At 36.5% G+C, this 14155-nt stretch overlaps 1 protein-coding gene across 2 annotated transcripts in view; it reads right to left on the bottom strand.

Moving 5' to 3' along the window:
* Positions 1-14155, bottom strand: part of Ccdc88a (coiled-coil domain containing 88A) — a 185010-nt gene that overhangs the window by 86363 nt on the left and 84492 nt on the right. For both annotated transcript variants that reach the window (XM_008823003.3, XM_029558654.1), the window contains exons 6-8: positions 8959-9042; positions 7308-7448; positions 448-620 (exon numbers count right to left, since the gene is read on the bottom strand). In XM_008823003.3, the coding sequence (XP_008821225.1) occupies positions 448-620; positions 7308-7448; positions 8959-9042 (398 nt within the window). The remainder of the gene's footprint in view (positions 1-447; positions 621-7307; positions 7449-8958; positions 9043-14155) is intronic.

Genomic DNA, 14155 nt, shown 5'->3' with positions numbered 1-14155 from the left:
ATGGACGGTTTGTTAGACACCATGTGAGTGCTGGGACCAGAACCCGGGTCCTCTGCAAGAATAGCCAGTGCTCTTAACCACTGAGTAATCTGTCCAGCCCAAAGAATTACTGTTAAAATAGGTATATCTACTGATCTATTATCAACTGAGGAGCCTTTTCCCTGATTTACCAAGTAATGACACTATGTTAAAAAGAAATGATATTATAATTCTACAAAGATTAAGAAAGAAAGAAACCCAGAACAAAGGATAACAACCTTTAAATTGGTAAGACTGAATATTTTAAACCTTATGCCAGGCTCCTTACTTTTCTCATTTTGATAAATATTAGTAATAACTGACTTAGACTAGCAACAGAGGACAACTGGTCTACTGTTAAAAGTTCAAATGCTGCTTAGATCATCCTAACTTCAATAATTCAATGAATACTGCAAATAGGTAACTTACAATTCCTGCCTAAGTCTTCGTATCTTGGCCTTAGCATCAGCCAGTTCCACTGAGAGATGCTGCCGACTTTCTGTTCGCTTCATGCCTGGAGAACCACAGGGTGACTGTCCAGATGAAGAGGCATGGGGCAGAAAATGAAGACCATCTCGCTCTTCAGAGAGTTCTACAATTGTCTTAAGAATTATGGGATAAACACAGAATCCATTTTAGTATTCTATACATCAGCAACCGAAACACAGCAGCACTAATCACAGGGTACTATACTACAACATCAAAACAATTCATTGGCCAGAGATATCTTAAGCACTATATTGAATAACAGTGGAGAGAGTGGATATCCTTGTCTTATTCTTGTTTTTTGTTTGTTTTTGAGACAGAGTCTCCTAGGCTGGCCTGGAACTCGCTATGTAGTCCAGGCTGGCCTCTATGTCACAGAGATCCACCTGCCTCTACCTCCTGGGTGCTCAGATTAAAAGCATGCATCGCCATGCCAGGCTTCTTACTAAATTTTTTTTAACACAAGAAATTATGACAAAATAATTAGATAGCAATTGTTAGCCAAATTTCAAGGATTAGGGTTAGGGTTAGAATTAGGTTTGTTACCATACTGGACAGTCCAGGAATATAATCTTGTGGTCATTGTAGAACTGGACAAAATTGCTTTAGAATTTTGTAATTCTAGAGAAAGCAATCTCTAGATAGAGGAAACAAGACCTTGGAGATTTCATTTAACCTCTTTTCTCTGGAGGACAGGCGACTGAGGTTCAGAAATTGATTTGTTATGATTATACAACTAGATAATAGTAATGGTGAGACTCCAGGCTAGCCTGCTGACTCCACACAGTCTATCTTTTATTATACGGTACTGCTTTTTATTTCAAAACTTCCCTTTATTCCTTTCTCCAAAGACCCTCAGTGGGCTACAAAATCTTTTCTCCCAATTCTCAGCTTCATAGGTTAGATATTTAGTGCACATGTATTTTACACAACCATGCTCCTCTATTCTTCTAATTTTCCTTTACTTTACTAGTAAATTCTTTTATTCTAAACCAATTTCTCAGCTTTAGCATTACTCAGACAAACTTATCTTGTAAGGCATTTGTAACTATCCTGCTATTCCAGGCAAGAATGGGTGAGTTTACTACCTTGGGACCATGAAATCATCATTTGTATTTAATCACCACCAAGTCTTATTCACCTTCATTATTTCTGTGTTTTTAACCATACACCAGGATTCATTTTTTATCCTTGGGATTTATTTCAGCATCTGTATTAGTCTTTATCTTCCTGCTTGCAACTATGGCTTTAATAAACCTCATTAGGTGACTTCGCAGTTGTTCTTACAATGCCACGTCTACTCCTTATTCAATAAGTTCAGGCTCTTCTAGTAAAGCAACCAACTTTTCTTTTGGGGAGGTCTTTGTGAGAAAGGGTCTCCCTGTACCCCCAGCTGGCCTAGAACTTGCTATGTGGACCAGGCTGGCCTTGAACTCACAGAGATCTGCCTAACTCTGCCTACCCTGCCTTTAATCCCAGTAGGGATTAAAGGCATACACCACTACACCCGGCTTCTTTTTTTTAACCTTTTTTTAAATGTTATTTTTGTTTTATGAGTGTCTTGCCTGCATGTTATGCAGAATTCACAGAAGACAGAAGAGGGCGTTGGATCCCCTGGAGCTAGAGTTACAGACAGTTGTTAGTTGCCATGTGGGTGCTGGGATTTGAAACTGGGTCTTCTGGAAGAAGAGCCAGTGCTCTTAACTGTAGAGCCATCTCTCCAGTCCCAGGACCAACTCTTCTTGTACATCATGCCTCCTTACTATCACTGCTTCTATATGCTCAAACCTACCCTTTCAATCAGTGCAGATTCAATAAGACAGCATATTTCAAACTTCCAGCAAAAAGTCTAGCTTACAATAGTGACAGATTTATCAATTTCAAAACTTTAATTTAGTATAATCTACTATTTGGTATACATACTTTCCCATGAGATTAAGAATAAAATAGTTGGTTTGAGCACGGTGGTGCACACCTTTAATCTCACCACTTGGGAGGCAGAGGCAGGAGAATCTCTGTGAGATCAAGACCAGCCTGGTGTACATAGCAAGTGCCAGGTTAGCTGGGGTTACATGGAGATCCTGTCTCAAAAAAAAAGCAAAAAGAATAAAATTGTTAAGGTCTAGGGATTTAAGCTCAGTGGCTATGGGTAAGAGGGCTTGCTCTGGAAGCATGTGGACCAAAGTCTGAATCCTCACCACCCATGCGAGAAGCTCGGCATGACAGTGGGTGGTTGTAACCCCAGTATTGGTAGACAAGAGACGGCAGATCCTGAGAATTTGCTGGCTAGTTAGCCTAGCCGAAATAAAGAGTTTCTGGTTCAGTGAGGCCCCATTTCAAGGTAATAACATAGAAACCAAAGAGTAAAACATCAGGATGCTCTGGCCTCTGCATGTGTGTACACACAGGCAAGCATACACACACCTGTATACTCATGTGCATATACTACAGACACATACATACTCCATAAAAAATAAATAAGCCAGTTGTGGTGGCACACGTTTAGTCCCAGCACTCAGGAGGCAGAGGCAGGCGGATTTCTATGAGTTTGAGGCCAGCCTGGTCTACAGAGTGAATTCTAGGCCAGCTGAGGCTACAGGGAGACCCTGTCTCAAAAAGTCCAAAAAATAAAAAATAAAAATAAATAAAAAGAATAAAATAGTAACAAAACTAAAAACGTGTGACCAAATATATACTTTTAGTCTGGAGTGAAAGTTGTGACAAAAGATTAGTCAAAACATGGGTGTCAAGCTTGAATTTTAATAGCTATTGTACCTATCATTGGTTGTGTAACTTTATATTAGTTTATATATGCTTCAATTTCACATGTCTAAAATAGCTATACCTTATTGAAAATTACAGTGCTGAATGATACCTTGCTGGAGAATCTCTTAACTAGGAATGTTATTAAGACAATAAAAAACAGTAAGCCATTAATTAGATAGTAAAATGACAGAATGGTACTATTAAAACTTGAATGTGAAAGGGACATTCAAGAGGCCTAACTGTAGCTTCAAACTGAATAGGAACTCTGGAGTAGTTAGAAATAATCTCTCACACTAGGTAAAAGCAGGGAGGGAGTCAAGTGATTAAAGGGAAAACCTTAATAACCTGTTTTAATCCAACTGAATAACAGAAAAATTTATTCACACACTAACTTTAAATTGTCTACCATTTTTCACAATTACTTTGAACAACTACTTCTAATTTGTGGCTCAAATTAAAAAAAAAATTCTCAAAGAATTAGATTTAATCCAGCCTACAACTTGTCTTCCAAATTTTGCTTTTGAGAAAAAAATAAATCAAAAGAAATTTTAATTGGGCAGAATAATGAATTCTAAAAGGCTCTATGTTTCATATTTCTTTTAGATTTTTGAGTTACAAAAATGACAAAATTTTAAACTTTGTTTTATTGTTTATGTATTTATTTCATTTTGTCTTTTTGAAACAGGGTCTCCCTGTAGCCCCAGCTATCCTGGAACTCATTATGTAGACCAGGCTGGCCTTGAACTCACAAAGATCCTCCTGCCTCTGCCTCCCAAGTGCTGGGATTAAAGGCGTGCACCACCACACCTGGCTTATTGTTTAGAATCAAACCTGGGTCTTTTGCAAGAGCAGCCAGTGCTCTTAACCTCTGAGCCATCTCTCCAGCCCCACAAAATGACAAATATTTTATACCTAATCATCTCATACAAATGACAAAGCAATATATTGTATTCTTTTTAAATCAAAATATTGATTTTTCTTCTAACTCCTCAGCAGCTGGAGAGCTGGAGGACCTTACTATAACACCCTAAAAAACTCAAAACAGAAATAAAAGAATGTCCTAGAGACAACAGAAAAAGCATTAAATAAAAAGACAGTAAGACCAAAAGCAGCAGCAGAATGATAAAAACTACATTAAAAATAAAATTATGTAATTGTCTCAGAACAAGGTTCATATATGCTAGGTATGCCTTTTTGATTCATTTCTTCCCTTCCTTTGGTCTCAGTGTATTTGCTTTATTAAAAATTTAATTGTCGCCGGGCGTGGTGGCGCCCGCCTTTAATCCCAGCACCTGGGAGGCAGAGGCAGGCGGGTCTCTGTGATTAAGGCCAGAGCCTGGCCTACATAGTGAGACCCTGTCTCAAAACATTAAAAAAAAAATTCCATGGTGGATATCTGTGAGTTCAAGGCCAGCCTGGTCTACATAGTGAGTTCTGGGCCAGCTGGGGCTACAGGGAGACCTGTCTCAAAAAAAGACCAAAAAAAAAAAAAATTTGTTACAAAATTGAAAACTCTCACCAGAATTGAAAACACTCTGAGACATCAGTTATGTTCAGGTTTCCTTTAAATAATCTTTTAAGAATAATCTAAGAATAATCATACAAATTTTCTATAAATAAGCTCAAAATGTAATAATCAAAACTATGTATTTTTCTGAACAGTAGAGTATTTGGGTCTATGACAATCAAACATTGGGGCTAGAGCAATGGGTCTGTGGTTAGGAGCACATACTGTCCTTGCAGAGGACCTGACTGGTTCCCAACACCATTATTAAGCAGTTCACATTCATCTGTAACTCCAGCTGAGGGGATCCAGTGTCCTCTTCTGGGCTCCATGGGCACCTGCACGCACATTGCACATACTGATACAAATAATTAAAAATGAAAAAAGGAAAAGAAAAAATAGGTGGGCATGGTGGTGGCACAGGCCTTTAATCCCAGCACTTCAGAGACAGAAGCAGGCAGACTGAGGCCAGGCTCGTCTGCATAGTGAGTTCTAGGACAGCAGTGGCTAAAAAAACAGGGCACCTAATCTGTAACTCGTTTCAGGGGATCCAACACTCTTCTGGCTCCCTTGGGCAGCATGATATGGGTACACTTACATATATGCAGGCAAAAACACTCATAACACATTTTTAAAAGTTTTTTTTTAAAAAGCAATGTTGTTTTAAAGGAGCTTTTGCTAATCATTTTTTGAATAAAATAAATCTTGCCTCATCACAGCGATTTTAAAAATTTTGAGAACTCTGTGGCACATTTTACTCAGAACACCTGTTACTCTCTCTATGCATACTTATTTTTCCAACTTCAAACTGTAGCAATAAAACTAAGAAATTAATCTTAAGCAAATTCTTGTGCTTTGAGGCAATGGTTTTTCCACTTACATCAACTGAATATTCGGTTTCATACTTCTATACTATTGCCAGAGTTGGGATGACTTGAAAAACACACAGGAACAAAATCAGAATACTAATGGAAAAAGTAAAAGAGGAAAGAAGAACTAATTCTAATTTATTTGCTAGCAGTCTGGGGTTGTTTCCTTTCCTTTCTGGTTCCTGTGTTGCACACACAAAAGAATAATAATAAAAGACACCATAGTTGGTCTTCGATGTAGGTTTCAAATGTGCAAATTCAAGAAACTAGAGATATGGAAATCCTAGCAGACAGCCTGAGAGGGTGGGTTTGGACCTCCATCGGTGTAGTGGCTCTGATTTCAGCAGACCTCCAGAGTTCTGGCCTCCCTCAGGCCTCCTTCTGACAGAGGACCCGACAATGCAGGGGACTGCCTAGGAGCCCCCGGATCCTGCCTCCATGTGATGAAGCCTTTGAGAGGGAACTGACATTGATTCTAACTACTCCAACAGCTATCAAAATATCTGAAAGCAAATCCTGAATTCAGGAGGAGCCCAAAAGAGGGATGCTTTTGGAAGCCCTTGTCAAGAAATTCCTATGGACTCTCATATGAACATTTGAAAATTGCCCTATTCTGACTTTTTTTCTAGTTCCCTGTCTAGAATTTGTAATGCTAATTACTCCTGCCTTTACTTCTCCTTCACATCTCCTATCCACCATTCAAGGACTTTCTTTTCCCCCTAGAGATAAGAGTTATGCAATCTGGGAGCCTTTTAGATAGACCCACTGAAGGGGTATTTCAATTGCCTCACTCTGCATCCCTCTTCAACATGGAAGAAGCCAGAGTGGTCTGTGTCCTGATTCCCTGTTGGTAATTTGGGTAACCTCTTCAGAGGGTGATGTGATAAGAATAGTATGTAGAAATTGGCTAGGGAGTTAGGGTAAAAAGCTCCCAAAGAAAAGTAACCAGTTTCTTTCTTGGCTTAAAGTCAAAATGTCCTTGCGCCTCTTAGCAACCTCGTCTGTATCAGAGTCTAGAAATTCCAAAAGTATTAGGAGCTCTTGTTAATCCTTAAAAGATTTTAGGATTACCTCTTCAGAGGGGGGAATATTAGAGCAGCCAAAAGCCCTATAAAAATGAATAAATAAATCAAAGAAGAAAGAGTACATGAAGTTATCAGAAAAAAGTGATGGGGAGATATGGGAGGAGTTGGAGGGGAGGGAGTGGGTATGGATTTGATCAAAACACCTTATATGTATGTATGAAATTCTCAATAAATTATTTATTTAAAAAAAACTACGATACAAAATATTAAAAAAAAAATAACCCTCTGTTTGCACATCTCAGATACACAATTTTCCCTCCTCCTCATCTCCTAAGCAGCAGTGTAACAACTATTTGTGCATCATGCACATAGTATTCATTATTATATGTAATTAAGAGATGATTCAAACCATAAGGAGTATATTTGTAGGATATGCAATATTGTAATATTTTATTGAAGAGACTGGAGCATTCATGGATTTTATTATCTTCAGAAGGTCCAAGAACCAATAACCCCACAGATATCAAAGGATAACTATAGCTTATTACCTATCCCTAAGAAACATGGCATCGATCTTAGGACTTTTTTTTTTTAAGAAAGAAAACTTCCATGATGTAGTAAAAAAAAAAATTTACTAACCTCTGAATGTTCATCTCTTTCATCTATAAGTCTTTTGAGATGCAATACCATATTTTTCAAGAGTGGTTCTAAATCTTCTTGAGACATATCTGTCACCTCCATCCATTGTAGATCAAACACATTTTCCTGATTATGGGTTACCTTTAGAGAGGCAAGCAAAGTAATCAAAGAATGATTAATAAATATTGAGTTCATTTTATTACAAAATTAGCTCAACTATTATATATCCATATAAAAAAAGGCATTATGATTATCTACAAAAGTATATTTGAAATTAATTTTGGAAACACAACTAAAATTATTTTTACCTAAATATAATCTTTAAATAAATTCTCATTCCCAGCCAAAAGAAATGAGAAATTACTTAATACGAAGTATTCTTATGAGAAAGTAATAGTGGTATATCTGAAAACTGCTTCAACAATAACAAAATAAATTGAACTTTTAAAGATAAGACTACATTTATTTTACCTGGATTCAAATTTGAAGGTTTCTCATCTTGTAGGATACATGTTTATTGTGTCTTTATAACTGAATAGCTAAGTCTTTATAAATTCTGAAGATAAGTTTACAAAATATTGAAATACTTTCAATATACAGATGTGTAAAAGAATAGAAAATTACATGAGTAAAAAAATTATTTCTTATTCTTCATTTTCTGTCATTATTCTGGTATTGTACTTTAACTTTCACAATAGCCAAAATAACCGAATGAAGGATGGTTGCAAATTTAGTATACTTAGCACTTAATCAAAATGAAATTAAAAATACAACCTCAAAGCTTCCACAAACATACATATAAATGGAGAGAACCAGTAAGCTGTATCTTATAAAGTTATTAATATGCTTGCTGCTGAAAACAACATAGCTGAAGAGAAAATCTCAACTCTGTGAAAGCTATGAGAAAAAGATGATGTAAGGAATATAATCATCCAAGTGGAGACTATGTTAAATATTATCAATTTTTCACTATTTAAAAATTTTCTCCTTCTCTGGTCAACATGCAAAACTTAATACACCCTAATTTAAAAAAAACCTATAAGATTTAAAGTCATGAGTAGATAGGTATGGAAATGGTAGCTTTAAACCCTGTCTCAAAAAGACCAAAAATAAAAAATACATCTTAAAAAATAAATTACATTAATATAAATTATTTAACACTGTACAGTATGTCCTAGACTTAAGCATTTATATGCATGTTTTTTAAAAATCAGTATTTTGTGTAATTTAATAGCTCAATAAAATAAAAATCTCTGTTACTTTAAAAGAAAAACCACAATAGTGACATAATGCTAAGCTTATTATCTTTACCCTTAGAGCAGTCTTCCACTTTCTGCTGCTTCTACTTACTGAATCACTCATTCTGGGCTGTCTAAGAAAGACATATACTTCATTCTTCAACATTCTTTCCCTATGTCCTCAGAGACATAACTGACAATAATTGTGTAGTAAGCACTGTGCCATACATAAGATGATTCATTTAAGGAAGTATCTATCTCTAAACAGAAGACAATATATATTTAAAAAAAGTAAGGTTAATTTGTATTTGATCTTTAACTGTTCTTTATTGAAGGACTAAAGTATTTTGAGAAGTATATCAGAAAAATTACAAATTTCATAAAAGTACTTTAAAATACATATGGGTAATTACCTCTTGAATATGTGCGGCAACTGCTGCTTTTGTATCAAAATCTAAACCCTGAATTCTTTCAATAAATTCTTCCTTTTTCTGACACTGAAATAAATGAAGAAAAAGAAAGACCATTCAGACTTTACAGACTAGTATCCTTAAAATGTTTTATATAACTAAAAACTCATCAAGCTTGACTATGTTGAACAGTACAGTAAGGGTTTTGTTCTACATTTAAAGCATGTCTCCAATATATTTACCTAATAAAGAAATAATGATTTTGAAATACTTAAAAGCAAAGCACCAAAAACCTATACTATTTTTATGCTGGAAAGTTCTAAAGTGGGAAAGCATTACACAATACATCTGAGGTCAGTATAATATTATTATGCTAACTTTACAAACAGAGAAGTAAAGAATCAAGAACTTGTTTCAGAGAGACTAAGTTACTTGCCAAAACCCACAGTGAGTCAGTGGCTGAATTTAGGAATACAGCCAAAATGCACAGTCAGTCCCTGACGATTACCAAACAACACAGCCTTTCTTCTTGGGAAAAAAAAAATTTAGGCAATTTTTACTTCAAGTTTACAATTCATTCTCACATATTCATCCTATCAATCTTAATAAAAGAAACTTGCTTTTGTGGTCTAGGTCAACATTTATAAAGTAATACAATAAATACTTGGTTTGTTTCCACCATTACAAAGATATAGGGGGCAAAATTTAATAATCTACATATAAATACAAATGTAACCAAATAGAAAAAAGACAGCAATTCCTTATTATGAAAATTTGAAGCTTTATTTAAGTTGAAAACATGAAAATACAAATCTAATCTTCTTTTTCCAGTAAGGACTATGTAATACACATCTTAATCTCTGCCACTGTCTATCTCTCTTATACTGCAATCCAGCAGCTAATACGACTGCATTCTTGCAACTACCAAATGAGAGGTGCATACAAAATAGACAGCACTGCCTTGTTGTGCCCAGTTAAGATGCATCTCCTGGGCCAATTACAGAGCCACCAGCAAGGACAATAAACCCTCAAGAAGAAAAAGTGGCTCTTTGATCATTAAGAAACTTACAAAGCTCTGATTCATGTTAGTTAAATTGCTAATATTTTATTTCTGTCACTACACAAATTCCCTACACTGTACAGAGTTCTACATCCTACAAAAACTAAATTACTGGTATGATACAATGTTTAAAAGTAACTTACCACGAATGCAAAATTCTTATTTACGATTAAAGAAGAGTTTGGAAGAGTTAGGAAGGGAATGGTATGGGGATCAGTAGGCTTAAAAATACCAGCTTTGGGGGCTGGAGAGCTGGCTCAGTGGTTAAGAGCACTGGCTGCTCTTGTAAAGGACCCAGGTTTGATTCCCAGCACCTACAGCTAACAACCATCTGTAATTCCAGTTCCAGGGGAATCCAATGCCCTCTTCTGTCTTCCACGGGCACTGCACAACATGGGTGTACTTGCATACATGCAGGCAAAACATTCATACACATAAAATAAAAAATAATGTTTTTAAAAATAGCAACTTTTTTGTCTAGTAAATACTGGAAAGGTCTTGTAAAAACACTAACAATTACTTTCTAACTGTATATAACAGCATACATAAACTGGCTTTTCAGGGACAGTAATCCCAACTTTTTACGTTTTGTTTAAATTCAACATTTCTGTAATTTCTGACTAATGAATAGTTTTTGTGTCAATCTGAACATAAAAAATAGCAGGGTTTTATAAAAAGCAATAACTAAGATTTATTCAGAGTGCTCCAATTCTATTGTCTAATAGGCAATAGAATTCTGTTTTTTTACCAGTAGTTTGAAAAAAACAAATATACCACCTTTTAAAAAAATATTTTATTGGGGCTGGAGAGATGGCACAGCAGTTAAGAGCACTGACTGCTCTTGCAGAGGACCCGGGTTCAATTTCTAGCACCCAAATGGCGGCTACGAACTGTCCTTAACTCCAGTTCCAGGGGAATATGAAGCCCTCTTCTGACCTCCTCGGCCTTGCATGACATGAGTGCACTCACATACATGCAGGCAATACACTCATACACATAAAAATAAAAAGAAAATATTTTAAAATTAAAAGAAAATATATATTTTAAATCTTATGTGTTTGAGTATATTGCCTGTATGTATGTATGTATGTATGTATGTATGTATGTATGTATGTGCATGTGCCTGTGTCATGCAATGCCTGCAAAGGTCAGAAGGGTGTGTTGGATTCCCCTGGAACTGGAGTTATGGATGGTTGTTAGCTGCCATTTGGGTGCTGTAAACCAAAACCAGGTCCTCTGTAAGAGCAGCCTGTGCCTGTACCCGCTGAGCTATCTCTCCAGCCCCACATCTCCCTTTTCAAAACCCTACAGTCACTGTTTCTTCACTAGTACTCTCTTGAGAAGACCAATACCTACCACATGATCAGCACAATCAGAATCATCCTTTCTCTTTCCTTTCCCTTGCCTCCGTTTATTTTGTTTGGAAGGTTTCATGCAGCCCAGGCTGGTCTCCAACTTGTTATGTAGCTGATGATGACTTTGAGCTTTGGATCCTCCCGTCTCTACCTAGTGAGTGCTGAGATTACAGGTACACACCACCATTCCCAGTTTATGCAGTGCTGGGGAATTGAACCCAGGCTTCATTATGTGAGGTAAACACTACCAACTGAGACACAATCCCAGCCCATTTTCTTACCCTTGAAATATATGGTTTCTACCAAATTTAAAAAATTTTAAGTTTTAAGAATTCTGAAAATGTTTAACAAGTAAGAGTAGACTCTCTTAAAATACAGATGCATTTCCTAGTTCTTGAAGAACAGAAAATAGAAGATGGAAAAAAGAATAAAGAGAAGATTCAAACTTTGATATTGAGTAATCACACCAAATGTCTACTATGGCAATCATTACCTATCTGTGGGTATTGAGTACTTGAAATATAGTTAGTTCAACTTGAAATATAGTTAGCTCAACTGAGAAACTGGAAATTGAATAGCTCTAGCATATAAGAAAACTGTGAAAGGAAGATAGGAGGCTGGAGAGATTGGCTCAGCAGTTAAGAGTATGCACTGCTCTTGCACATGACTGACGTTCAATTCCCAGCATCTACATGAAATGGCTTCACAACTGCCTGCAACTCCAGCTCTACGAGGATTTGATGCTTGTGGTTTTCACATACCCACCGCACACATACACATAATTTTTTGCTTTAAGTCTTCTTTGAGACCTGTAGCCATAGCTGGCCTGGAACTTGCCATGTAGAACAGGCAGGCCTTGAATTCACAGAGATCTACCTGCCTCTGTCTCCCAAGTGCTGGGATTAAAGGCCACCACCATACAAATACAGAAACACAGTTTTTAAATTAAAAGAGATATGTAGTTTTATTATGGTTGTAAAGACTATGAAGACTAGGGGCTGGAGAGATGGCTTGCTCAGCAGTTAAGAGCACTTATTGCTCTTGCAGAGGCCCTGGGTTTGATTCCCAGCACCCACATGGCAGCTAACAACCGTTTGTAATTCCAGTTCCAGGGGAATCCAACACTTTCTTCTGACCTCTGCGAACACTGCATGACACGGGTGCACTTACAGATTACATACATCAGGCAATACACTCATACACATAAAAAATAAAAATAGCCAGGCGTGGTAGCGCACACCTTTAGTCCCAGCACTCAGGAGGCAGAGGCAGGCAGATGTCTGTGAGTTCAAGGCCAGCCTGGTCTACATAGTGAGTTCTAGGTCAGCTGGGGCTACAAACTCCAAAAAAAAAAAGAAAGAAAGAGAGAGAGAGAGAGAAAGAAAAAGAAAGAGAAAGAAAGGAAGGGAGGAAAGAAAAAAAGAAAAAGCCACATACAAAACATAAAACAAGAAAAGCAAAATACAATTCTGTCTTTAAAGGGTTACTAATGATGGGGCAGGAAGATCATAAGGAAATTGTGTCATACGCTACAACATGGATGAATTTTTTTTAAGAAATTAATTACAAAGGACAAATACTTTCTGAATATATTAAATAAGATACCTGAAATGGCTAAAAAAATTTAAAAAGTAAAGTGATGAATGATGGTTATCAAGGGCTAGCAGCAAATGAGATATTAATTGTCTGTTTAACACATAAAAGAGTTTCTGCTTCAGAAACTAATTACCAGTGAACTGCATACTTACAAGCAGCTGACAGGACAAATTTCAGAATTTTTTTTTTTGGGGGGGGTGTCATTTTGAGACAGGGTCTTCCTGTAGCCCCAGCTGACCTGGAACTCGCTATGTATACTTGGTGAGCATTTTTTTTAAATCACAATGTTTTTTATTTATTTTTAGAAAATATTTTATTTTGTTTATTTTACGTGTATGAGTGTTATGCCTGGATGTTTTTAAGTGCACCTATGTTGTGCAGTGCCTGCGGAGGTCAGAAAAGGGTGTCAGATGGCCTGGAACTGGAGTTACAGACAGTTGTTAGCCACCATGTGGGTGCTGGGATCCAAACCCAGGTCTACTGCAAGAACAGCCAGTGATCTTAACTGCTGAGCCATCTCTCCAGCCCCTTTATTACAATTTAAAAAAATAATTAAAATAAAATTTTCTATGTCTAGTCTGTCCCTAAAAAAGAAAACAACCTTCTACCAGAAATTATACCTTATTTACCCAAAGTAATATAACAATTAAAGTTCTAAAATGCTAACTTTTAAGATGCTTTACAGAAAACTGATGGGAAAATTAATGGGTACAGAAAAGCCATGAGACAAATTGTAATTTAGTTTTTTTCTTGGGGGGGGTATTTAGCTTACATATCCCAGGTCACAGTTCATCTGATATGTGGGTCTATTTTATGACTATAGCTCTGTAATACAGTTTCATATCTGGTATACTAATCCCCCCAGTACTGCTCTTAGAGTTCAGGGTTGCTTTGGCTATCCGAGGTCTTTTGTGCTTCCATATAAACCTTAGGACGTTTTTTTCCAATTCTGTAAAAACTGTTATGAGGATTTTGGTTGGCATTGCATTGAATCTATAAATGGCATACAATATTAATTCTTCTAATCCAAGAGCATGGGAGGTCCTTCCATCTTCTGATGTCTTCCTCAATCTCTTTCTTTAAAGACTTAAATTTTTCATTGTAGAGCTCTTTAATGTCTTTGGTCAAGTTTATTCTGAGATATTTTATTTTTTTTTTTGCAGGTAATGTGAACAGGAGTGTTTCCATA

The sequence above is a fragment of the Nannospalax galili genome, unplaced genomic scaffold (genome assembly GCF_000622305.1).
Source record: "Nannospalax galili isolate Female #2095 unplaced genomic scaffold, S.galili_v1.0 scaffold286, whole genome shotgun sequence".
NCBI classification, from domain to species: domain Eukaryota; kingdom Metazoa; phylum Chordata; class Mammalia; order Rodentia; family Spalacidae; genus Nannospalax; species Nannospalax galili.
This window is presented reverse-complemented; position numbering and strand designations above follow the sequence as displayed.